At 43.0% G+C, this 24,635-nt stretch overlaps 1 protein-coding gene across 1 annotated transcript in view; it reads left to right on the top strand.

The window, feature by feature from the left end:
* The window catches only part of sash1a (SAM and SH3 domain containing 1a), a gene marked incomplete at its 5' end in the record, with an annotated part of 158,241 nt that extends 136,943 nt beyond the window's left edge, over positions 1–21,298 (top strand). Inside the window, 13 exons of the mRNA XM_083898996.1 lie at positions 158–256; positions 5,353–5,488; positions 5,818–6,770; positions 8,639–8,713; positions 8,870–9,013; positions 10,656–10,788; positions 11,470–11,639; positions 12,476–12,685; positions 14,835–14,985; positions 15,240–15,368; positions 17,815–18,818; positions 19,831–19,962; positions 20,536–21,298. Of these exons, the coding sequence (XP_083755122.1) occupies positions 158–256; positions 5,353–5,488; positions 5,818–6,770; positions 8,639–8,713; positions 8,870–9,013; positions 10,656–10,788; positions 11,470–11,639; positions 12,476–12,685; positions 14,835–14,985; positions 15,240–15,368; positions 17,815–18,818; positions 19,831–19,962; positions 20,536–20,796 (3,597 nt within the window). The 3' untranslated portion in view covers positions 20,797–21,298. The remainder of the gene's footprint in view (positions 1–157; positions 257–5,352; positions 5,489–5,817; positions 6,771–8,638; positions 8,714–8,869; positions 9,014–10,655; positions 10,789–11,469; positions 11,640–12,475; positions 12,686–14,834; positions 14,986–15,239; positions 15,369–17,814; positions 18,819–19,830; positions 19,963–20,535) is intronic.
* Between the last annotated feature and the right edge of the window lie 3,337 nt (positions 21,299–24,635).

The following is a 24,635-nucleotide window of genomic DNA, read 5'->3' as shown; positions in this document are numbered from 1 at the left end:
ATGAACACATTTATAACTACTATAACTACACTACTACATCGCAGCAGTGTGTTATCACATGGCATAGATGTAGCATGCAGGCTGTGAGAGTTATTGGGTGCCCCCCCCCCCCCCCCACCTGTTCTTCTACCTCTCTAAACTCTTCTTCTCCACGTAGCTGAAGGAGTATGAGCGCAGCAAACAGTCCAGCAGTACTGACACTGCAGAGTGGACTGAAGGAAGCGCAGCCAATCTAAACCAGTCCTCAAACTGCAACGTAAGTACACCCCTCCCACCCCCACCACCTCCCCAACATCCTGTCACCTGACATCCCAAAAAACCCTCAGGTGTCCACCCTTTACTCTACCTCTCGTAACACTCTCACGTCAACCAGTCTCACCTTTCAGTTTGATGTTGAGGAGGTTGTTGTTGTTGTTGTTGTTGTTTTGATTTGTGTGCGTAGGTGTGTGTGAGGGTAAATTCAAGTGTTTAAAACCCTTGAAAGCAAATACAGACACATCAACTGGTTACAACTAAATATAACCAAATATAATGTAAAATAAAGGTAACTACTACGTAAAATATTGCGAAATAAGTTTCTGTATTTATAACTTGTTCAATTTCACTCGTTGTATGATGCATATACAATGATACACTGCGATCTAGTGGCGGGATGCCGTCACTTTGTGGGTAACACAATCACCATGCATTGTGGGAAATGTAGTTTATGGTCAATGCACGCCTTAAAGCAGCATAGACCTATTTTAACACAGATTTTTAAGACCAATTAATCACTCACGGGCCACATAAAATGACGTGGAGGCCCACATCTGGCCCCCGGGCCTTGAGTTTGACACATGTGCTGTAGAGGAAAGAGTAAAGCATAAAACACTTGGTCTCTCGTCTTCTGTTGAGGATTTTTTTGGCCATGACTAAAAAAAAATACGGCTCCATGATGCACAGAGGCTACGTTTTCATAACTCCTCCTCAAACGCATAAATCGGCAGTTCACTCGTGAATAACTGCACCTGCTCCTGCACTGCTCGATGTAAAAACACACAGAAGAGCTTTCGGTGTATTCAAAAATGTTCATAAAAGATGAGGAAATGAAGGAGAGGTGAAGAGCAGACTCCTGCTGTGAGGCTGCAGGTGCTGCTGCTGAGGAGGAAGAGGGTTGAAAACTGTCGCTGAACCAGTTCTGTTTGTGTAAAATATGGAGTTAAACTGCCTCTAAAATGTTGAAAAATGTAGCTTCTTTGCATGTTTGTTGACCAGGAAGTCCCAAACACTGACCAATAGCAACGTTTGTCCTCATTTAAGTCACGACGAACCGGCTTATACAGGCTTCAGGTGCGACCAGACTCTTGAGCAGGTGAATGTTGCTTTCCTCCATGTTTGTTAAAAGGGAACTTTATCAAGAGTGTGTTTACATTTGTGTTCTGTACAAAAACTGACAATTGCAGACTTTGGTGCTCATTTAAGACGAGTAGACCGAGTAGAACGTGTGTTTAACTGTGTGTTTTTGCTCCACCAGAAAGAGTCGCTGGATCTTACATGATTTAATTTTTAATCAATCATTTTCATCATTCACTTTACAGGAACTCTAACCTTAATTTGCTCTCATTGCTTGATGATGTCTCGTACATTTAAAAAATTCAAATGCTAAGCCGTAAACTTTTTTGTCTCAACTTCTTCTCTTTTTTTCTTCCCTTTATCTCCTTCTCTCTTTGGTCTTTATTTATGAGCCAAATTACAACATATCCACCTTGGTCTATACTGTACATTGTTTTGGACTACAACCTTCTTTACTTATCAGGTTAATACTAATGTTTTGTCTGTTTTAAAATGGGCCCCAACAAAGTCATAATTGGCTCTCGTAGTGACAAAATAATGGGCTTATGGAATTAATTTTAGATCGGGTCAGTTTCCCTTTATCTTTTTATCGACAAAAATGAAGACAAATGTAAGTTTGCATTGATTTTCTCAGGCAAGATCCTCCAAATCTCTCTCAGTCACTGTTAAATGAGTCACGACCTTTGAGCTTATTTCATAGTGTGAAACTGATTCTGTTGGATGTGGAGCTGGAGCTCAGACAATCATGTCCTGTTGAATCTAGATCTATGTATTTGGCATCAGTAATTTCATTTTTCTATCTTTTTTTTGCCTCAGCTGGTACAGATTCAGGTCTTAATAAATGACATATATCTCACTTTTCTAATCTTGATGACAATGCAAAGCTGCTTTACAGTCTTTCTGAGCATATCGCATCTTACAGAGACAACTCCCTCTACCCCTGAGCCACCATTGCATCGTGGGCAAAGGGCCTTTTGATCAGTTCTGCACTGCGTTGCATCATCGGGGAAAAGCATTCAGTCATACAGTTTCAAACACTGACCCACTTTTACAGGAAATGAGTTCATCAAAACACAGAAATTCCAAACACTCAGAAAATAAAAGAGTGCACATGTATCGTTGCTATGTTGCATTGTTGCAATGTGCGACTTCTTTCCAGCTACGCGCTGTTTTCTTTTGTAATTTCCATTGCCTTTTTACGCCCCAAATTGACTTTAGTTTGCATTGGAATGCAAGTTAAAGTGAACGGAAAGTTGACTCTGCAGCAGACAGATGTGCTTCAATCCTGTCGAGGATAAAATAGATTGATGGGGAGGGGGAGGGGGCAGAGTATAAAGTGTCACTGATGCAGTATTGTGTCGAGGAACACACAGATTGGCTCTGGAGGCTGTGATTCAGTGCTAGCACTGGAGGCAGAAAGGAAATAAGGGAGATGGAGTAGAGGATAAGACTTTGTCCTCACCCCAAGGCCAGAAAAGAGGAGCGATTTCTGTGTCTCGTCTTGACCCGTGTTCCAAAATTGGCCGCTACAGGAAATCTTTCTACTCTGCAGGGGCCACTATTGGTGTCACGCACTGTCCCCTCTTTACTGAAGTGAATTGAATGAGGTCATTTCCAAATTCAAATAGTAACAGTTTTGTGTCTGTGTGTGTGACCTCCTTTTATAAGCAGACATATGTGCAGCTGACATGCCTGCAATATACTGTGGCTGCTCTGTGCCCCCTTTTTTTTCTTCTTCTTCTTCCTGATGCTGTCTTTCTGAAGTCTGTCTTCCTCTGGCGATCGGGGCCCACATTCCAGAGCTGGCCATTAATGATGTTGGGGCCAAGACGGGGTCATAGGGGCTCAAACGCTGGGATTGTTCTCCCTGCACAACACGCCTTTTCTCTGCCGCTGTTCTGTGCGGCACGGCTCTCCGAAATAGTTCCTTCATTCCTCTGTGAGCTGATTTCAGCAACAAACTGCGGCTCTATCTTTTGCACCGCATGTGCACGGGTGCACGGGGATTATTCTGGATCGCGTAGGAATTGGCGCGGTATGGATTTGTTGCACTCATTTCTTGCTAACCTGTCGTGTTGAAACAAAGGAAGTGATTCCCTGCTGTTTAAGCTGAGGTGGTAAGTTCAAACTAGTGTTCAACGTCTGTGGCTCAGGACAAACAGTAACAGTTGCTGTGTGCACCACAATTTTGAATTTTGGTTTATAGTTTTTTCTTAAGTGCATCTTTCAAGTCGTGGGAACAATCCTTAAAGTCATTTGTCTAGTGAAATGGTAATTATGGTGTTGGAATTGTTGCATCGACCTTCAGCTTTCAGCTCTGTGAGGTTCATGGCCTCACATGTTTGGGTCTTCTTCCTTCTCACTGTTTATGTGGTCATTTGCTGGGATATTGTTCCGCATGGTCGCGTTAGGACTATAAAGTCATTGTCACCTCCTGACCATCTTCTCTGCCTCTTTTCTTTCCATTACACACTGAATAGAATAAGTTATTGGGTTAAGTATAAAATGACCAAGTCAGCTCCTGAAGTGGTTTCATTGAGGACACTCGCTGTTGTTTACAGTGACCAAGATCCTGACGTCGATGCCAATCCGATCTTTTATGATCGTGCTTCTTGTTTTATTCTGTCACTTTATGGATCGTCTTGGACGCAGATTTGTCGTTGCACTTCATTCTTTGAAGCTAATGGACTCAAATCCAGAGCAAATAAAAGCAAAGGAAAGGAAATACCGCAGCAGGCATAGTTGTGTGGTTCACTTGAGGGAGTTTTCGGGGGGAGGGGGGGGGTTGAGCAGAGGGAAAGTGCACTTATGGATTTTCAAAGGCCAGTTCTGCACACTGTCAGACTCCAGATCGATTGCTGTACCCTACAACGGCTCAGGGGGATGCTGATATGAAAAGAGATGTTAAAGTTGCACGCATAGAATGAATTGTCTACTTTTCTAGCTGGGCATTAATTAGTCCGGTTTAAGTTGATTTTTGATTCTTCCACCGAGTCACAGTTGTTGACATCATCACCACTGTGTGTCAGCAGCCTCTGAACCAGGCCAGCGGTCTGAACTCTGCAGGAAAGTGGGTTTTTTTTTGCCAGGAGACTGTGTTTTATCAGAGAGCTAATCCCTGGAAACCCCAGATCTGCATGTACTGTACTGTATGTATGTATGCCTGTGGAACCAGCGCTGCTGCTGTGCGGCCAGAGAGGTGGTGCTGGTGCTGGTGTTGCTGTAGAAACCAATAGCAAATAGGAGCAAATTAAGTTGTTTGAGCTGCATGATAATGACGGTGGTTCGAGCCAAGGCGATCCTCACGCCACAGCTCAGCTCGTCATCGCAGCGAGCGTATAAAAAAATGTGCATGCAGGCATAAAGCTGTGGGAGATTCTGTGTGGAGATGCTCAGTGGGAGTAAGACCTGTGTGTGTGTCTTTAATGAAAAGGTTCGTGACTTCATTATTCCATCCTTTTCACTCCAGAGTGGCCATCAAGTGAGATGCTGACACCCATAACATGTGACCGCTGTCCTTTCATAAACAGGCTCTGACGGAAACATCGATTATTTATCACAATACTGATTCACTGTGTCGTTCTCCATCTGTGTTTTTGTTTTTTTCAAGCTGAAAAATGGTTCATTTATTTCTGCGTGTGTTGTCTGTTTTGTTGTGAATATGAACCGCACACACACACACACTGCATTGCACCACCGTCTTCACAATTCTCCCATTTCTCACCTCACTAACTTTGACTCCGTTCTAAACGACGCCGCCATCTGTCGCAACATAACTGCATTTTATGAAATCTTACAGCACAATTTGTCAAAGTTTGTGTTTCATTTCCCTCACAACTTTTGTGTTAAATCCATTCCCGACAAAACCACCGCATTACTGATATTTCTGATTCCATGAATTGTTAAAGGAGAAAACTTCCCCTGCTTATACCCATGTCATTTTACCCTCTTTTTTTCCATATCAAACGTTGGACTGTCCCTTTTATTATATCATCCCTCCCTCTTTTTCTCTCCCTCTAGTCTTGTGAACAGTCAGATGACGAGCAATCCGAGGACTCTGTGAAGTTCAAACGGCTTCATAAACTGGTCAACTCGACGCGCCGGGTCAGGAAGAAACTCATCAAGGTGGAAGAGGGCAAGAAGCATGGCTCTGAAGGTTTGCAACCCTTCATTTGTGAATTCCTTTGATTATCCTAAACCTAAATTACGTTTTATAACAATCAGCTGATGTTCCTGTGTTTTTAGCATTTTTGTTGTTTCCATCTGTGTATAACCGCGGCGTTAGAAGGATATTTTTTGTTGATATTTTTGTCAACATAACACATTCTTTATCATGGGTTTTGCCCTGATACTCACACTTAAAGAATGTGTTTTTGTGGCTAGCTGTGGTTTAGCAAAGCCACAGATAGGTCATGGGACTGCATGTAATGTGATGTTTAAATCTTCCCGAGCAACAAACAAGCTGATCTTTTCTGTCGTGTTTAGATTTTCTGAATCTGGAAGGACCTCCCACCTGTGAGGACAACACAGCTCTGTACACCGGGGTCCTAAAGAAACCCCCTTTGCCCCAGGAGGTTTCTCTGCCCTCCCTCGCCCAGGATCAACTCTCTCTCGATGGAGACACAGACAGTCTGACGACATCCCCTTCCTCCAGCAGCTTAGACACCTGGTCTGGTCACAAGCTGGTCAAAAGCTTCAGTAAATCGTCCAGCACCCACGGTCTCATACGCCCCCCCAGGAGAACCCCAGTCGGTTCCGTCTCTGGTGTCGGCGGCAGTGGCTCTTCCTTCTCAGAGTTGGATGGCTGCGGACTGGACGACGAGGGGAAACAGTCACGCTCCACAACTGACGGCGAAATGCGGAAGGCCTTGAGCTCCATCTCCCACGGGGTAAGTAACAATGAGGCCCTCTACGCCTATTATGGCCTGACTAAACCTCGTCCCAAACCCCATTCCCAATCTCGCCTCCTGATCTCCCTGGATGACGGCCCACAAAGCAGCCCCAAACCTGCCAACAGGCACCATGGCAGCTGGACACACCGGAAACCTGACCCCAACTACGCTTACTCCACCAAGCACTTACTTTACCAGCGCTCACGCAATGCAAAGGCCCCCGTCTCCCCACTGTCTGTCACCCCCTCCTCCCCTGCACGCTGTGATGTAGCCAAATCGAAGGGTTTTGGAAGCGGGACAGGAGGCTGGGCGTTCCCCTCTCGTAGGCTGCGTGGTCGCACAGCGGTCAGCGAGCTGAACATCACCTATGTGGTGGAGCGGAGCCTGTACGGTCACCTGAACTGGGCCCAGCTGGTCCGCCCAGTCACCCTCAGCCGCGCTGAGCGCCGCTGCCTTTTGGAGGAGGACCGTGAGGCGGACAGGAAGTGGGCGGCCAGCGTAGACCGCTGCACCAAGCGTGTGCTCTTGCGCATCCAGCAGAAGTCTGTGAGTTTGGACCCTGAGGTTTAAAATCGACCGCCTCGTCTAAACAGGACTCTGTGTACTTCAACGTTGCAGAATAGCTCAGATGGAGGTCGAGCAGATACACGTGACACTTTAACGTATTCATGTAATAACATCTGTGCGAAATGATAGAATTCTATATTAGAGTGAAGAATATATCACAGACCAAACAGGCCTTCTTCTTTGACCTTTAAGTTGATGCCTTTTGGCTATAGCCCTCTTTATTTCAGCTGGAAATGAAATGATTATGGAATGTGCAGTGCCCCACTTGAGATATTAAGTTACAGCGGAGAGGCTTCATAAGTGCTTTTTTATAAATGTCAGATCCCCTGATGGCCACATGCACTCGCACATTCACTCTGATCCCAGTGGGCAGAGAAGATATTAAGACGAGGCCCGCAGCAGCTCATCCTTAGAGGTGCACAACACATGGTCTCTGAGATTCAAGGAATAGCCTTTTTAAGTTTAAGTCTCCTTATTAAATAAAAAAATGATCTTAGAAGGCTGAGCATAGAGAGAGAACAAACAAGCACTGACATTGGTTTGGTTGCATTTGAAGAATCTCACCTGATTCCCACAGTTAAATTGTTTATTAATACACTCTAGATTTAGAGTAACTATAGCGGAGCTATCCTGCAGCTTTGAGAGTACCTGAATCCTGTCGTGTACTGGTGAAATCACTGGAGGTCGTTCTCATCCAAAAACAAACTCCGAATCCACTTTTTCTGTTGTTGCTTTTCGTGTTTTTTCCTTTTTTTTGGCCCGTGCCTTTATAATTGCAGAATTTTTTTTTTTGTTCCTTTCCTTGTAATTATTATCTTTCTTCAAAAGACATTTTTTTTCTGGATGCATGTCCATTCCATCAAACATCACCATCATCTTTTTTTCTTTTGGACGTCTCTTCAAACATGTTTGTTCTCCAAACTGTGCTTTTTCCTGGGGAGTTGTGATGTGGACTGCAGCTGTGGACATCTAATATCGCAAACAATCTTTTTTTTTTTTTGTACATGGACATCCTTCATCCAGGGTTTCTGGGAGTTAATTTGAGTGCTTACAAAGTTCTTGAAGCCAAGAAGAAGTGCCCTCCTCCTCATATGCCGAGTGCTGTTTTTGCTGCAGATGCTGTATATGCATGTCTGTGTCTACATGTTTGTCAGTGACATACCACAGAGCTTGGGATGGATACAAGAAGCCTGTTTAGTGATAACATCCTGGATTTTTTTCCCCGTCTCATGTCACAGTCCCTTGTTTCGTCTTACCCACCCCCTTATGTTACTGTTGACCTGAAGTCAATCCCACCCTGTCTTCGCAGCAGAAACAAACTGAGAATATCTCTAATGAGAATAACACACTGTAGGCGCTAAGCAACTGGCCCTATATATCGTGCATGTTTGCTTACTAAGCCCAGCTTTGCATTTCTCATAATTAACCACAAAAGCGATTTCCAGCAGCGGGGGCGTAATTGCAGTGGACATGCTGTGAAAATATGCCACATCAAGTAAGGTTAATTTAGTCCCAACGTTTTCTGCTCTCCACGGTCAATGTAGCAGCTCGTTTTTCCGAGGACCGCGCAGTAATTTAACAATTTTGAACTGGAGCTCGTATAACAGTTTGTGTTACATCATGTCTGTTGGCTGTCCACGCTCCCGTATGACATCATGCCCCCCCCCCCATCACATAATACACAAAACCATATACTCATAAATCAAAGTGCTGCCCGTGCAACGCCAAGCATGAATCATTGTGAGTTGACCCTCGTTCGGTGTGGATTGTGGATATGGGGGGGATTTTCTTTAACGTGACCTTCTGGGTGTGACTGATTTGATTGTGTTTGCTCACCCCTCCCGCAGAGAACGTGCAGCTTCGGAGGCTTTGACCTGTCCAACCGTTCACTCCATGTGGTCAACGCGGGCTCAGAGGCCAACGTAAGTGCTGGCAGCTTGTAAAATTAGAAGAGGCTGCTGTGTGGAACATGAGCTGAACTTTAAAGTTGCACTAAAATCACCGTGTCTCTTCTGTTTTCTCCCCTGTTTCTTGCGATCCCTCCTGGCTGCCTCTATTCTTCTTTCTTCACATAACAGAATAAAGAGCAGGAGGCCATTTACAGAGAAGTGGTCAAATCCCCCACGACGTCTCGCATCTCGTTGGGCAAGAAGGTCAAGTCGGTGAAGGAAACCATGAGGAAACGCATGTCGAAGAAGTACAGCAGCTCCTTGTCTGAGCAGGTCAGACATAAACACACACACACGCGGATGTATATTTTGTAGGCTTTATTTCGAGACACATTTCACAGTTTCCCCCCTTGGTGTTCTACCATACCATAACTTTGTTTAACACATAAATGATCCCACAATCTACACATTACTGTTTGAACTCCAAAACAAAGGAGCCAGGTGCAGCTGTAGAGGAATAATAAAAAAAAAAAAGCTTCCCATGTTCTGCAAACATTCAGAGGAAGTTCTGCAGTGTTAGTCGCCACATATTCTGTCCACAGGCTGTGAGTGGGCGAGAGTATTTGTGTTAGTTACAGAATAAACACAAGAGGACTAAAAACATACATTTGGATTCCTCTCTCTCTCTTGGCTCGGAGTGCAGGGGTGGGGCGGGCGCTTCATGCTGAGCTCATGTAATGATGCAAGTGTCCCCGAGGCTTGTTCTGAGGAAACAAAAGACTCTGTAAGTGTGAGTGTATCATCCACTCTGGCCTGATTTTTCTGGGCATCCACTACGTGTGATCCGTCCAGCCTTGACGTTTGACGTCGTCCAACAAGATGGAATTCGGCACAAAGTTGAACATCTGTGCGTCGCGGCCGCCTTAACACGGTGACCTAGATATTCTGACATGAGTCATGGAGCTTTTAATTGAAAGAGGGAGAGGAGAGCAAATAAAAATTGATTGCCATCATGTCTCAACCTTGGTTATTTTACAGTCCACAATGCCATCTAGTGGATAAGTGGAAACAAATACAACATGTATAGCAGATTTTAATGTGATATGTTTATGTTAAGACTTGAAAGGAGATGTGGAACAAAAGCTTCAAATTATTATTTTTTGTTTTCTTTTATGCAAAATAAACTTTGTTATGTCATGTTCTATTTTTAAAGAGCAGATTAAACGGTGCCAGTGTAATTCCTCTTGAAGTCAGTTGTTCCACAAGGACATTAGACATTAAGGCATGTAAGTCTGAATGTATACATATGGGATATCAATTATGGTCTGCGAAAGAGGAAGTAAGAAAGGGCTTTTTATTTCTAATGACTTCATTGGTGGGTCGCTTTTGTCGCAGCTGGATCACCACATAAAGGAAATGTTAACTTAATACAAATACTCTCAGGGTATAGAAGAAAACCACATCCTGAAGCAGTGTTCAGTGTTGCGGATGAAAAACAAAATCAGCCGTCAGTCCCCCCCCCCCCCCTGTGTAATAGTCATTTCAGCTCTGTTTGCCTTTAGCTCACACATTTAAATAGTTTTCAGAAGAACAGAAACAAAGCATGTTTGTCACGACGATATTATTATTTGTTTTAACACAGACTAAACACAAATAAATCTGTCAAGGTCTTTCCTCAACAGACACGTCAGATAAGTCAGGAAGGTGTTCCAGAATTTGCTCGTTACAGCAAGATGATAATGATGATAATGACGAAAAGCAGAGACATGTGTACATCTGTTTTGGACATCAATACAACCGTCACTCCCCTCTTAATTTTTCCACCATGTCCTTTATTTTCCCCACATTAACTTCCAAATCACACTTTCTCATCTCAAACATCTTTGCTTCTTTTGACTGCACATCGCCCTTTGTCTGTTCCCTGTACTCTTTCATTAGCCAGCGGCATCACTGCCTGTCATTTTTGTCTTTTCAGTCCAGTCCAGATGGAGCCCCTGGTTCCCCTCAGTCCCCTCAGCCTGACACCGACTCTCTGGAGAAGCCCAAGCTTAAGGCTGGAGGCTCAGTGGAAAGTCTGCGCAGTTCACTCAGCGGACAGAGTTCAATGAGTAAGAGATTTCTGAGAGGGCATACTTTTATATTATTATCAAACTTTTCCAATAACACATCAAGCATCTCTTTATCTTTATTACTTTAACATGACTTAACACTACACTTCACCCATGTAGATCAAGGATGTTAATTCATCATCGTGCTTATGTTAAGGTATTTTGAAGAAGAAAATGACACTTTTTAATACATATTTCAAATACAGACAAAGAACTTAGCCCTCACCTTACGTCAGCTATTACATGTCTGTGCCTGTTATGATTGTGATCAGATAAATTCCACTTCATGAAAGCTGTGCCACGTGTTGTGATGCTGTGATCATCTACTCCACTACTTGAGGCCGATGTTTCCATCGACTCTTTGTTGATACTGTTTTAAGAACCGAACACTTGGCCGACTGACAGTGTTTCAGAGCCGTAGAACACCCACGCAAACATGCAAACATACGGTAATGATTAGGTAGGAAGTCGTGCCTCTCCGATTTCCACGCGTCGACACAATTTCAGCAGCCTTCCCTCAGACTCTTGAACGTGCAGCAGATATGTAACTGATACATGTGTATGTTTAATTTATGGTATTCGTTCACATTAAACGACTGTACGTTGACTTTGTTGCAGACATGTACAGACAGAAATTGCTATAGCATATATTATCGCTCACTGGTGTATTTTCGTGTGCAGGTGGTCAGACGGTAAGCACCACCGACTCATCGGCCAGCAACAGAGAAAGTGTGAAGTCGGAGGACGGCGATGACGAGGAGCCACCGTACAGGGGACCGTTCTGTGGTCGTGCCAGAGTCCACACTGATTTTACACCCAGCCCATACGACACAGACTCCCTCAAACTGAAGGTACAACACGTTGTTAGTTAAAACTAGGGATGGGTACCGTTCATAATTGAACCGATATGGTACGGGTATCTGGAATTTGGTTTCGGAACCGAAAGGTACCTTATTTTGGTGCTATTAAAAATGTTTTTCAGGTGCGAAAACAAAGTCTAGTGTCAGTTTTTTATTAAGAAGATTTAAGAATAGTAAATAAATAAATGTTGGTTAGAAATAAATATGAAACATTTAGGACCAAGTCAACAACAACAACCAACGTTTCTTCTTTTTTGTCTGCCCTTTGTGTTTTGTCACAAACAACTGTTTACACAATCGGCTGTGGACTGTAAGTTAACCGACCGGAAGTTAGCCACGCGGCTAACGCTAGCCACAGACGGCAGGTTAGCAAACACACTTTTTGAGCAGTCGCGAGTCAGAGGCTGACCCCGTCCGACTGGAACGCGACATGTGACGGCTTTCTCCGCGACTACGCCAGGTGCTTCATCAGGTTTGAGGTGTTTCCCCCCCGCCCGCCTTGTATTTCGCGTCGCTAATATTACATTGGGCGCTGTCGGCGGGTAATTGTGTGAATTGTAGCAACACTTTCGAACGCTCTCGGCGTCGCCATAATTGCTGTCGTGCTAGCGTAGTCTCGGGACGCGTAGCTCTTGCGCGCTCTCCCAGATATTATTTCAAGTACCGAAATTTGGCACGGATTCATTAAAAGTGAACCAATATTCGGCAGTACCGACACGAATCGTTACCCAACCCTGGTTAAAACACTCTTAAATTAATCATTCAGTTTTGACAGGATAAAAACAATGACGGTCCAAGTTGAGTCTAATATCTTTGTGGTCCTCCAGCGTGGCGATGTGATCGACATCATCAGTAAACCCCCCATGGGAACATGGATGGGCCTGCTCAACAACAAAGTGGGCACCTTCAAGTTCATCTATGTGGACGTGCTGAGTGACGAGGAGGAGAAACCTAAAAGGCCCGTGAGGAGGAGGAGGAAGGGCCGACAACCCAAGCCCAGCTCAGTGGAGGAGCTGTTGGATCGCATCAACCTCAAGGTAGAAAAATGCATCACGTTATATTTTTAGTCTTGTTCTGGAATGAAGTAGTTATGTGTCAAGTTGGATAGATTTACACTGAGAACAATCTAATACTAATAAAGTAACTAAAAAAATACAAGAAGCAGAGATAAACAGTGCGGGTTATTAAAGGCTGCAGGGCTCTGGATGCTTGAACTGACACTGAAGTAATAACATGAACCCTCATGTGTCACGACCACACCCAGACAAATAACACCTCTTTCATCAAAATGTGCACAAAGAAAGAAAGAAAGAGAGACACTTTTATCTCAGGGCAGCCTGATGACCAAGTCTCAATTTCAACATAATTACCACTCGGTCAGCTTTCTGAACTGTCAGTGTGGGACTTAAATGTACTTTAGAACAATCATGTCCCCTCATCCACCATCACATCCCTAGAGTGGACAGATTACACCCCGACATGTACGGACTGTTTTCAGTTTGTAGAAAATATGTTCATTATCCTATCACATGTTTTGTGATTTTATTGCTTTGTGGCTTAGAGAAAATAAAATAAAAAGATAGAGTGAAATTCGCTCTTTTATTTGAGGAATTATATTGTCTAGCATCATTTGTGTTTCGACTATGTTTCTTGTTTGCTCAGAAGTGGTTTTTGCTTTTCTGAGTTAGAAGTAGCAAGTAAAAAGTTATAAAAGTAAACATCTACCTGAATCAAACAAACATAATTTCACAAACAAAGACCAGGCATGATCTATAATCTTGATTTTTCAGATGCTTAATTTCAAATTATAATGTGTTTCACAGTATCTGACCTTAAACAATTAGCTCATGCTATTTATTAGAGTTTATTTGTTAGGTCAATACCTTATTTATGTGTATAGGGGAAACCTTTGCAGTCATATGTAGAAGTAAATGCTTGTCTTGCTCATGTCCTGCAGTGAGACATTTCGTTTTCTCTGGTGGTTTTCTTTTGTCCGTGCTCATAATCCCCATAAATCTATATGAGGTATGATTCAGCTGGCACAGAGCAGAGGAAAAATGAATATGGCGTATAGATGCTACATAACCTTTGGTTAAACTGGAGAGCCAGATGATTTGAAACTCACATCAACAGCGTCTGTGTGGAACCACAAAGTGTAAATCTCCACATCCCTTAGAGTTCTGGCCCGGTGGACTGTCTTCCAAATAATCTTTGGTGTTTAGAGACATTGTTTTTACTCCACGACTGAAAAAAGACTAAAAAAGACGTGCTGCGAGTGAGGAGACGCACACGGCTGCCCGTGTTTGTCTTAGTTGGTGGTCCCTTTGTTTAGTCTTGCATCATTCAGCAGAAATAGAACGGAGACACACAGCTTTTCCCTCTTTTTGAACCTCCACCATTGTAATTGACAGCCTCGCTGGTGACACACAGTCGATGAATTTGTCCAATGTGCGTAGGTCACACAGACGTTAGAGCCCAGTGATATTCACAGTGGTAGCAGTTATAGGAGCCTGAGAATGACGGCGTCAGCTGAGTGTGCACTTACAAGAGGCGGATCTAGATTTAAACGCTCTTTGATAGCGTGGTTTAAGTGACTATCTTTGATGTGTCATTGTGTTATTGTATAAAACCGTCTTCTGCGGTTGCAGAGTATTTTCGATGCGCGCAGTTCTTCATGTTCCCACGTGACTTTGGCGGGTTTCCCTTCTTGTTCGCCGTCTCGGTCTGGGCTACAATAGCTTTTAGAGCGAAGCCACACAATCCGTGCTCTTGCTTTGATTGCTCCAGCTGACTCACTGATGTCAGTACAACATTTTATATGTCTGTTGACAAACATTATACCATATTATAAAGTGTGCTGACAGCCGAGGCAGCCACATCCGAACTTGATTACATGCTATCGAAAAATCTGAATAGTAGTTTAGATTTGACTCATCAGAGGTTTTAAAATACAAGTGGATATTATGAGCAATTGACAACCATGCAGTTTTTCCTCCATACTCCTACCCCCATGTTTGTACCTAATGTATTTTATGTGTGTGTGTTGTCACTGGTCCCATGAACTCCAATCCAAAGTGTATTTTTGTTTAGTCTAGTTGTCGGTATGTTTTTATTCTTCTCACACCGTCAATCTTAGCCCCTGCAAATGGAACTTTAAACTCAAGCCTTGACATTTCTGTCATCTAGGAGCACATGCCTACTTTCCTGTTCAACGGCTACGAGGACCTGGACACGTTCAAGCTGCTCGAGGAGGAGGACCTGGACGAGCTGAACATTAAAGATCCTCAGCACAGAGCCGTGCTGCTCACTGCTGTAGAGCTGCTGCAGGAGTATGACAGTAAGTATATGTCACATGAGAACGCTCTCAAACTCCTATTTTATATTTCACCAGTGTGTCAGTACTGATACATTTTCCATCTTAAAATGTCAGTACATCCCATCTAAGGATATATTGGTGTGCTGCAATAGATTTAAATGAATGGAAATCACCAAAAGGAAGTTTTAAGTTGACAGTTTTAACTCCAGGCAAACCACCTCATCTTATTTTCTGATGACTCTAATGTTCTTTTTTCTGTTTCTCTGCATCTCCAGGCAGCAGTGATCCGGAGCGCAGCGGCCTGTCGGGTTCCCAAGAGAAGCTGCTGTCTGAGGGTCGAGGCCTGGTGGGAGACTCCCCGCGGGACTCCGGCTGTTACGAGAGCAATGAGAACCTGGAGAATGGTAATGATAGCTTTACATAGTCTCGACCACTGGTGAATTAGCGTAGCTAAGGCCTAGCATATGTCCTAGTTGCCGCCATGACTCCTTCGCCCTTCTGCCTTCTCGTCGGCTTCCACCTCCTCTCCATCCTTTGCCGTGCGTCTGTATTTTAACCATCTGTCCATCTCATGCCTCTGGACCAGCATCTACCAAGCAAACACTCCTTCTGTCACACCCGCCTGCCCTGAAACCCTCACCTTTGCACACCTTTACCCCCTCTTGTTTGGGTGCTGCAGAGAAACTTTAACTATTCTTTCACTCCACTTTCTTCACCACTGTTTCCATTCTTTAGGGATTCTGTATCCTCAGCACCAAAGTCCTCTTGTAACTGAAAGGCTAGTCCGTCCCACATTGCTGGGAGAACAGAGAGGGGAGGGAAACTCCCTGATCCACAGAGCTGTTCTGATGAGAACACACTCACTGCCCTGTCATGGACTCACTTTCCCAGCTCTCCCGCCAAAAGACGGATACCAGGAAGATGAGAACGGGCTCAGAGAGTATTTTTGTTAAGTGTTTTTAATGTAGGAGAAGAAGCGTGCAGAGCACCATGTCACAAATGCCTGATTGTGAAATGTGCAAGTCAGGGTAACAATTCAAAAGCTGCCATTTAAATCTCAGCTCATCGTACCCTGTCCCAGATGTCACTTTACCTGATGCACGAAAACATCGAAAAGTATGTGCCTAAAATAAGATGTGGATAAAAAATATTTTTTAAATTGCAGTGCATAGATAAGAGAGATTATAGAGGTATTATACTGTATGTGAGATTGGTTCTGTTTTTTAGGTTGCTCCATATCTGTCTCCACTACAGATCATTCTTATTAACAGCTCCATAACTCATAAATCACTGCTTTGACAGAACAATCTTTCTATATCTGTCGGGATCCAGTGTTAAATCCTGGATTTCCTCTTTGTGTGTGTGTGTATCATTCAGGTTAAACATTAAAGTGTGCAATCTGCCACAGTAGAGATTTAAGTTGTGGAATAAAAACCACTTCTTTAAAAGACTCTGGGTGCTGCTTGCTTGATTTTTATGTTTCGCCTTCTTTTTTTTCTTACTCTCTGTTTTTCCTTCCATGCCACTAAACACTATTCACAAACCAGTAGCATAACATTTAGCAAACATTCTGCATTTCCTCTTGCTCGGTCAGGGCTCCACAGTTCAGCTTCTGCAAAGAAAAAAAATAAAATCCAATTTGAATTCTTATCTTTTTCATGTGATTACACATATTTTGAAAACAGAGAATTGCTCTGCAGAGCCCTGAACGTATGCTCTTGTAATATGACTCTCTTCAACATACATGGACTTTCCCGTATGTTTGGTTTCTTCTTCATATCATGACACGATTTCTATAATCTTTCTGCTTTCAATCATCATTTTCATTTACATACACAACTTGTTTTTGCACATTTTAAACCACATTACTCGTAGTATAAACGACGACTGCAAAATAAATTATATATTGTGGCCCCTAAACTTGCATGCATTCTTATCATTCTAAAGAATATTTCACGGCACAAGCAGCAGACCTCATTCACGGGCTAAAACTGAAAGTTGTAATTTGAGTATAAATATAGCATCGCTTGAAAACCGTTGTATGATTTAGTTTAATATAATCTCATAAATGGCTGAAGCAAAAGTACCAAAATTATGAACTTTTTTTGGCATTTCTGGGAAAAAATTTCCTTTTCTGACTCCCATCTTGAACTTCTTCTTCTTTTCCATCGTTCAACCATTTAAAGTGTTTGGCAAACCACACTATGTGGCACCCACCCATCTCATCTATCCATTTTTGCTCTCTCAGCCAAAAGAGAGATGGTAAGTTATTCCAATGTTTCTGAAATATCCCATCTGGATCCCTTTTTTTTTTATTGCGGATTAGGATTGTAAACACTTCTCTTGCTTGTGGTTTAAAGATAAGCTTTAAACAATAAGAATGTCATATTTATATCAGCGGATATTTGTTTTTAAATGATGTGCCTTTGGCAAATTTATCTGTTCAACACCAAATCCTGACATTAATATAACAAGGCACTTTACAGTGAGAGGCTGAGACCTTCAGTTCTCAAGCAAAATAATATGTTCATGATAGCCTTTAATGCTTTTAATATGTTCTAAATGTCATAGATATTCTTTTGTCTTTTCACCTGTAAAGAATCATATTTTGCCCGAAGCAAAAAGCGGTCATAAAAACATATAAAGTCAAACACTCGGGATGAAAGGCAGTGAAATAAAGAATCACTGACCCATGTGCAATCTATAAATATGAATTAGATTTTTATTATTAGTGAATGGGATACTGTAGGCAGCTGAAGAAAGAGAAGTAAGTGGAAACATGTGCAGCGTCTTTTTAAGAGCGAGGAAACAGTTGCACTGGGGTTGAGAATGAGTCTTTTTATTTTACAGGTAAGAGCAGGAAAACCTCCCGTTCCAGTCGCTCCTCAGCAGGACTGCAGTCTCCAGACTACCCCACTCTGCCCATGACCCTGTCTACAGAAGCTCTGCAGCAGAACAACAAGAACCAGCGCACGAAGTTCCCCAAAAGCTTCTTCATCAAACCCTCTCTGAAGGGCTTCAACCTGCTGGGGCTGCGTAAAGCCCAGAAACAGTCTGCCATCCCGGCCAGCCGCAGCTGTGAGGACCTGGACGGACCGCCGGAGACCTCTGGACCCTGGAAACGCTCGCACTCTCTGGGCGACCTGCACTGGGAGCAGACTTACGAGCAGAAGAAGGCTCTGGATGTGGAGGTGAAACTCGCCAAGGAAGAAGCCTCCACCAAGGTCAGCAGAGACGATGGCTCTCCAGCTCAGAACGGGACTCCGACGTTGAGCCCTAAAATAAGATCTGAGAGGCCGCCCATCCCCTCACAGCTGACTCTCCGCCCTCCCTTATCTCCACCCCAGTCCCCCATTCACCCACTGCCCGTCTCCAGTTCTTCTCCAAGTCCCCCTGACTCTAGTGTGGAGAGGGTGATTCGGACTCACCCTAAAAAGCCTCCAGTCCCTCCCCCCGTTCCTGCCAAAAAGTCTCGAGAAAGGCTAGCCAACGGCCTACGTAACCCCCCTCTCTCCCTGCCCCCCTCGCCATCTCCGACTCCCTCCCCAACTCACTCCTTCACCCGCTCTCACCCCAGCAGCCCCATAATCCGAAGCAGCAGCAGCAGCCCCGGTGCTCCCGCTCTGCCCGCCAAGACCCCGAGCACCCCCGCCAGCCCCTGTGCCACCTCGTCGGCCTCGTCCATGGGCGAGGAACCGCCGGTGCAGCCTCCGTGGCTCGCAGATCTCGGGGGAAAGGTGGCCATTTCGAGAAAAGTCTCCCACAGCAAGATGAGTTGTGACCTGTTCAGCCTGCTGGAACAACGGCTGGAGGCTGAAGGGATTGATCTTACTGAGGAGCCCTATTCTGACAAGGTTAGTGTGATTCATCAAAGAGAAATGTGTCCACATTTCACATGGGGGTGATCCTAACAATCTGGTATTGTTTTTTAAAAGTGCATCACGCTTGATTTCTTCAGTGTTTTATCTTTTGTGCACATTTTAAGTCTTTTATAAGAGCTCCTGAGGTGTAGATGGGTTCAACTTGAGGCTGCATTTGTTTTTAATAACATGCCTAACTTCACTCAGTCATAATTTCACTCCGGCTTGGACCCAAATCGCTGCCTTTTGTCCAAAAAGCATCAGCTTTGCTTTGGATTTTATTTAGTGCAAAAAATCGCATATGTCTTTTTTTTAATGTAAATTATTTGTGTGTGAGTCTGTGTGGGTGTGTGTGTACTGATAATAAATACACTGCCTGGAGCAGAGTGGGAGAGACTGTGGGTTGAGTCCCACTATGATGCGGTTTAGACTGTTAAGTTTACGGGGGCTGGATCTCACTGAAGGCAGACAGGGTTATAAAAAAAAAAAAAAAAAATCCTCTGCCACTCACCAGACCCCAGGCTGGGCCCCATTAACATGGCAGAGCCCCCGACACAGGCACAAAACAACATCCTCACACACACACACACAGACAGGAAGGGATGAGGTGAGAAATACTCGCAGACCACAGGACCAGCCCTGCTGGACGCCCGTTAGTTGTGAGTGGACCAGCAGAGACCTGAGAGTCTGCTGCTGTTGACTTAAAGGATTAAAGGGACTGTATGTAAGATGTTCAACTTGAGTTTAAAACAGGTGCTGCAATCCAAATTATAAATATTGAATTTGTCCTGCTAAGAGGATCACACATGAACCAAAATCAAAACAAATCCACGAGGAGCATGAACAGAATTTGCTGGTTGAAAATCAAATGTTCAATCCCTCTCTTTATCCTCACACTTGTGTGGCTGTCTAGTGCCACTTCTCTATAGTGCACCAGAACGTCTTCTTTAACTCAAACGTATACTTATTCTTGCATCGCCGTCTTTTCCGCTCTTTCTTCCCGCAGCACGGTCGGTGTGGGATCCCCCAGGCGCTGGTGCAGCGTTACTCTGAAGACTTGGAGCAGCCGGTCAAAGACGTGGCCTCCACCATGGACCAGCTCCGGGTCAAAGAGCTCCGCAAACAACACCGCATGGCCGTAAGGCGACAACACTCGTGTGCATATTTGCTTAGTAAAATGAGGATTATGAGTATTACCATTAAAAAATATGGTACTACTTTTATAATATGGAATTAAAATTGTGGTAATGCCACCTCATTTTTATAGTAACCATTAAGTAAAAGCTTAGAGTTTTTACCAATGTTTTATTCACAAACATTTTCATGTGAAGGTGTTCCAGTGATTATCAAGCTTACTTTGAAAATAGTGATATATTATCTCCTTATTAACACTTAATACGTTGTTGTTACTCAGGTGAAAATTGTGCTATGTATTTTGATATATTATCATAATATCACAATGTTGTTACTGCACAGTTTTTATTTGAATGCTGGCATAAAAGTAGAGCAGTTGTGACATTAATTTCCCTACAGTCAAATCTGGCACCATCGTTTTTAAATTAAATATTTAACAACCTGGCTGAATGTGGCGACTTTTTATATTCCTAGTCGTATAATTCCTTAAATTGACTTGTCTATTGAAAATGAAAATGTCTTTCTTTCCATCTGTCTGCCTCTATATTCAGTCGTCTAACACTGCTGTGTCTCTCAGATTCCCTCTGGAGGTCTGACAGAGATGTGCCGGAAGCCTCTGCCCTCGGGAAACGTCAGCACCGTCTCCGACTGGCTCGTCTCCATCGGCCTGCCCATGTACGCCGCGTCCCTGTCGTCGGCGGGGATCGACACGCTGAGCCGCGTGGCCTCATTGACGGAGAGCGGCGCGTGGGAGGCCGGCGTGCGGGACCAAAGGCACGTCCGCCGGCTGGTCAGCGAGGCGCGGCTGGTCGGCGCGCACAGAGAGGTGCGCTCCTAACCTGGTGTTTGTGGTGGTTGGATAAAACAGGTATCGACTCCACTGGTCAGTACTCGCTCATTTAAACACGGGTGGTCAGGAGGTGATTAAAAGACACGGGACTTTGAACCACAGCACAGTACTTCCTGTCTCGCACACGTCAAAGACAAAGACTTTCCAAATGTTTACGTCACTGAGGAGTTTCTCTCAACAGCCAAGAAAAGATATCAGATGCCTTTTTAAAAAAAAGAAAAGAAAAAGAAGTGAGACTGTAGACTGTGGGGGACGCCCTCGTAAAGTCTTACAATAAAGACTTGGATCTGCCTTTAAAGCAAGATAGCACACTCTTTTCTATGATGTTCTTTTTTTTCTTGTTTTATTTTCATTCAAAAAGACAGTTTTATTTCCTGAATATTTCATTCGTGTTTCATTTTCATCTTTATCCGAGGGCCTAAATTGGTTTCCCTCGCGCACACGGCGTCTCATTCCTGCTAGGAGCTTCATTATGATGATGATGATGATGATGATGGGGACGAGGGAATTTCATTCATCCAGAGTCTGGACTGCTAATCTACTAAAAGGCAAAGAGTGAATTACTGGTGGTTTTTTCTGCTACGGCTTCTTGTGTATTATTTTTCCTGTATTATAGCATAATGAGTATCTTCATTTGAAAAAAAAAAAAAACGATTTATATGTTAAAATTTGGTGTGTTTGCCTTTTTTTTTTTTGGAACGTGGAGGCCTTTGCGTCGAGGCCCGTAGTCATTTCTCAGCCCTTTATATTTCATTATTATACTCTCTCTTCGTGTCCCGTTTTACTACACACAGTATCTGGGATGTGCAGGACGGATTTGATTTACTGCGGTCGCCATGACGATATCCGAGGACGTTTTAACGACGTTGCCTTACATGTTTTGAATGAACGCGCACAGATATGGACCACAGAACGTACTTTTGAGGGATTGTGGCTTCTTCTTCTTTTCTTTTTTTTATTCTTCATGCAAAACTCGGGATGATAAATCACAGAAATTACAGACGGAAGATGACAAAGTGTGAAAGGATGATGAATACCCCCCCCCACCCCTCCCCCAACACATTCACTGAACATGTTCTCCATGTAGAGAATGAAAATGTTCAAAAGATGCAGCTGATAACAGCGTTTCAGGAGGAGGGGGGTTTTATTGGTCCGTCTACACTCTGGTGGTTAAACACGTGGGAAATTAGATTCATAGCTGGATAATGAGCCGTCTGGGACTTTTTCAAACAAACGGCACAGTAGCTGTAATTACTTAGTTAGTCTGAGTGTGAAGGAGGGGGAGGGGTCAGAGCTGTCGTTATATCAGGTGAAAAGTGAGGTTTTTTTTGGTTGGAAATCAGGGAAAACGTGTGTCTGATCAGTATATTACGGAATCCTTTGGGCCCGAAAAACAAAAACCACAAACTCACGCTGCATAACACAACGTTGTAATATTCTTAATTTGTGCTGTTGTTGTTTTTTTACAGCCAGAGATGAAAGCGAAGATTTACTCCACGGACTTCACGTTTAAATTTGACAATTTTTTGTTTGCAGTGGGCACTTGATGAATAGAATTTTTTTCAGTTTTACTTCAATCAAAGTGTTTCTCTGGGAAAGTGAGAGAGCAGGGGGCGGTCACTATTAAAGAAACAAACACGAGTGTTTTGTAACGAATGAGAATTACTGACACTGTAAATGCACTTTAGAGGGTAAATCTAGCTGTTTTCTCGGTGACATTGGCCACAGTTTGTTCAGTTTGTTGGCAGGTTATTTACCTGGTGATGCTGGTATTATTATAATTATTATAATTTAGTCTTGAATTCCCGATGATTTTAATAACATTTAACGAGTTAACTTGTTCCAGCAACTTACTTCCAGTTTGTTTTTAATTCTTAATTACATATACGAAATGCTACGCCGACGTTGCACATTCTGTATATGTAATTGATATTTAAATAACTTATTTTTGCTTCTTCTTTGTTTTGTTTTGTTTTTTTTCTCTCCACACCGACTGTAATTAGCTGTACGATATGAAGAGCAATACCTTCCTGCGTAATGCATATTGCTTTAGCCAGTGAGGAACATACAGTATGTATTGTAAGATATGTGTACAAATTTATTTTATTTGGTTTTCATCTGCCTAATGATTGTCCATAAAGATTTTTTGCCTGTGTATCGATAAAACAACAAAAGTAATGTCCATAACTATTTGTCGTTCTTAAATATAATTAAAAAAAATGTTTCTTGCCACACACACCAGGCCCTCTGCTTTGTTCACACACACACACACACACACACACTTTCTGGGTTATTTTAGTCATCTTGGTTAAGTAATTACAGTCTTTAAACATGTCATTATTTTCATTTCTTGTATTATTTTAGCCTTCGTATAGTGTCTAATATTAAGTTTAATAGACAGGGTTTCATCCAAATATAACTGTACCGCTTTCTTTTAAGGGTTCGGTTGCTATATTACGACCAAACTGAAGAAATCCTTCCAGAATGAAGTTGCACCTGCGTCAAAATGAGACATTTTGATTTGGGGGGCTTCACATATAAAGAAAATACTTGATATATTTATCTTTTATCTGTTATCTTAAGCTTTAAGACTTTGTGATTCTTTCGTGCGAACAAACTTGGTTTCTTGCACAATCTTTTCAAACACAGACGAGGAGGAAATCATCTCTTTTCAAAGGGCTGGTAGGGGTCGAGTGCAGGTCATCGCTGGTTACATCTGCGTTCTCTTGCTATTTAATAATAATACAAGACTTTTTTTATTCTCGTAATATAACTCTCTTCAGATGCTCCGCCGCACTATACACCTCTGCAATCAAAGAGAATAAAACATCTTCTCGTTTCCCTTCAGAAAGCTGCACAAAGCAGCTCTTCAGGTCAACGTCCCCCGGCCTCTTGTCTCAGTGCAGATGTTGTCAATGAAAACATCTTTGAGTTTTTCTCTTTTTTTAAAAAAATAATTCCGACCCCTAAAAAAAGATCCCAATTCGATCAATCCCTGTGCCGTTGGACGGCATCTTGAGAACTTTTTTGGACGGCGGCTTCATCGCGTCCTGGCCTGTGTTTGGTCTGCGTCTGTTTTTACTGAAAACAGACACTGGAGTTGGATTAAAGCATTTCCTTTTAAGAAGAACAGGAACAATACACAGTTGTGTCCTGATTTGCTTGTGGCTCAGTTGTCGAGGCCAAAAAATCGAACTCACGGTACAAAGATTTTCCTTCATACAAGTGAAATGAGCAGAGTAAGCAGCGCTGACTTCTTCAATCATTCATCCAATCTGAAATATTTCAGGGCAAAAAACAGTGTGTGATTCTCCTGCTTCTTGTTCCTCTAAAGGAAATTAACTTTACTTAGTTCTAGAAAGGTTAATGATATGAGTAAAGTCTGATTCCTGAAGTTTACTTTAGTGTCGGAGCAGCAAATGCAAAAGTGTGTGAATTTGCAGCATCTCAGGGATCATTACCATCGCACTTCTAAATGATTCTTTTTTTTTTCTGCTGGGTTAACTCACTTAATGGGCTTATTTTAATCCAAAGATGGTGAGCTTGTATTTAAGCTTTTTTGAGGCGCTTTCCATTGTCTCTTATATGACCTTCTACAGGTGGACAGATGTTATTTACTGAATCAGATCAGAAGATTCAGAGGAACTTCTTTTGTTTTTTTTATTTAGCTGTGTGATATTATATCCTGCAGCACAGGGTGACGCTAAAGTCTGTAAGAAACATCTGCTGCGTCTGCACTTTCTCTGCTCTCTAAAGTCATCTGTGCAGGCCGGTCAACATGATGAATCACACCTTATGCCTTTTGCACACTGTACTGCACTGTGTTA

Source organism: Microchirus variegatus, assembly GCF_963457635.1.
Source record: "Microchirus variegatus genome assembly, chromosome: 12".
In the NCBI taxonomy this organism is placed as follows: domain Eukaryota; kingdom Metazoa; phylum Chordata; class Actinopteri; order Pleuronectiformes; family Soleidae; genus Microchirus; species Microchirus variegatus.
This window is presented reverse-complemented; position numbering and strand designations above follow the sequence as displayed.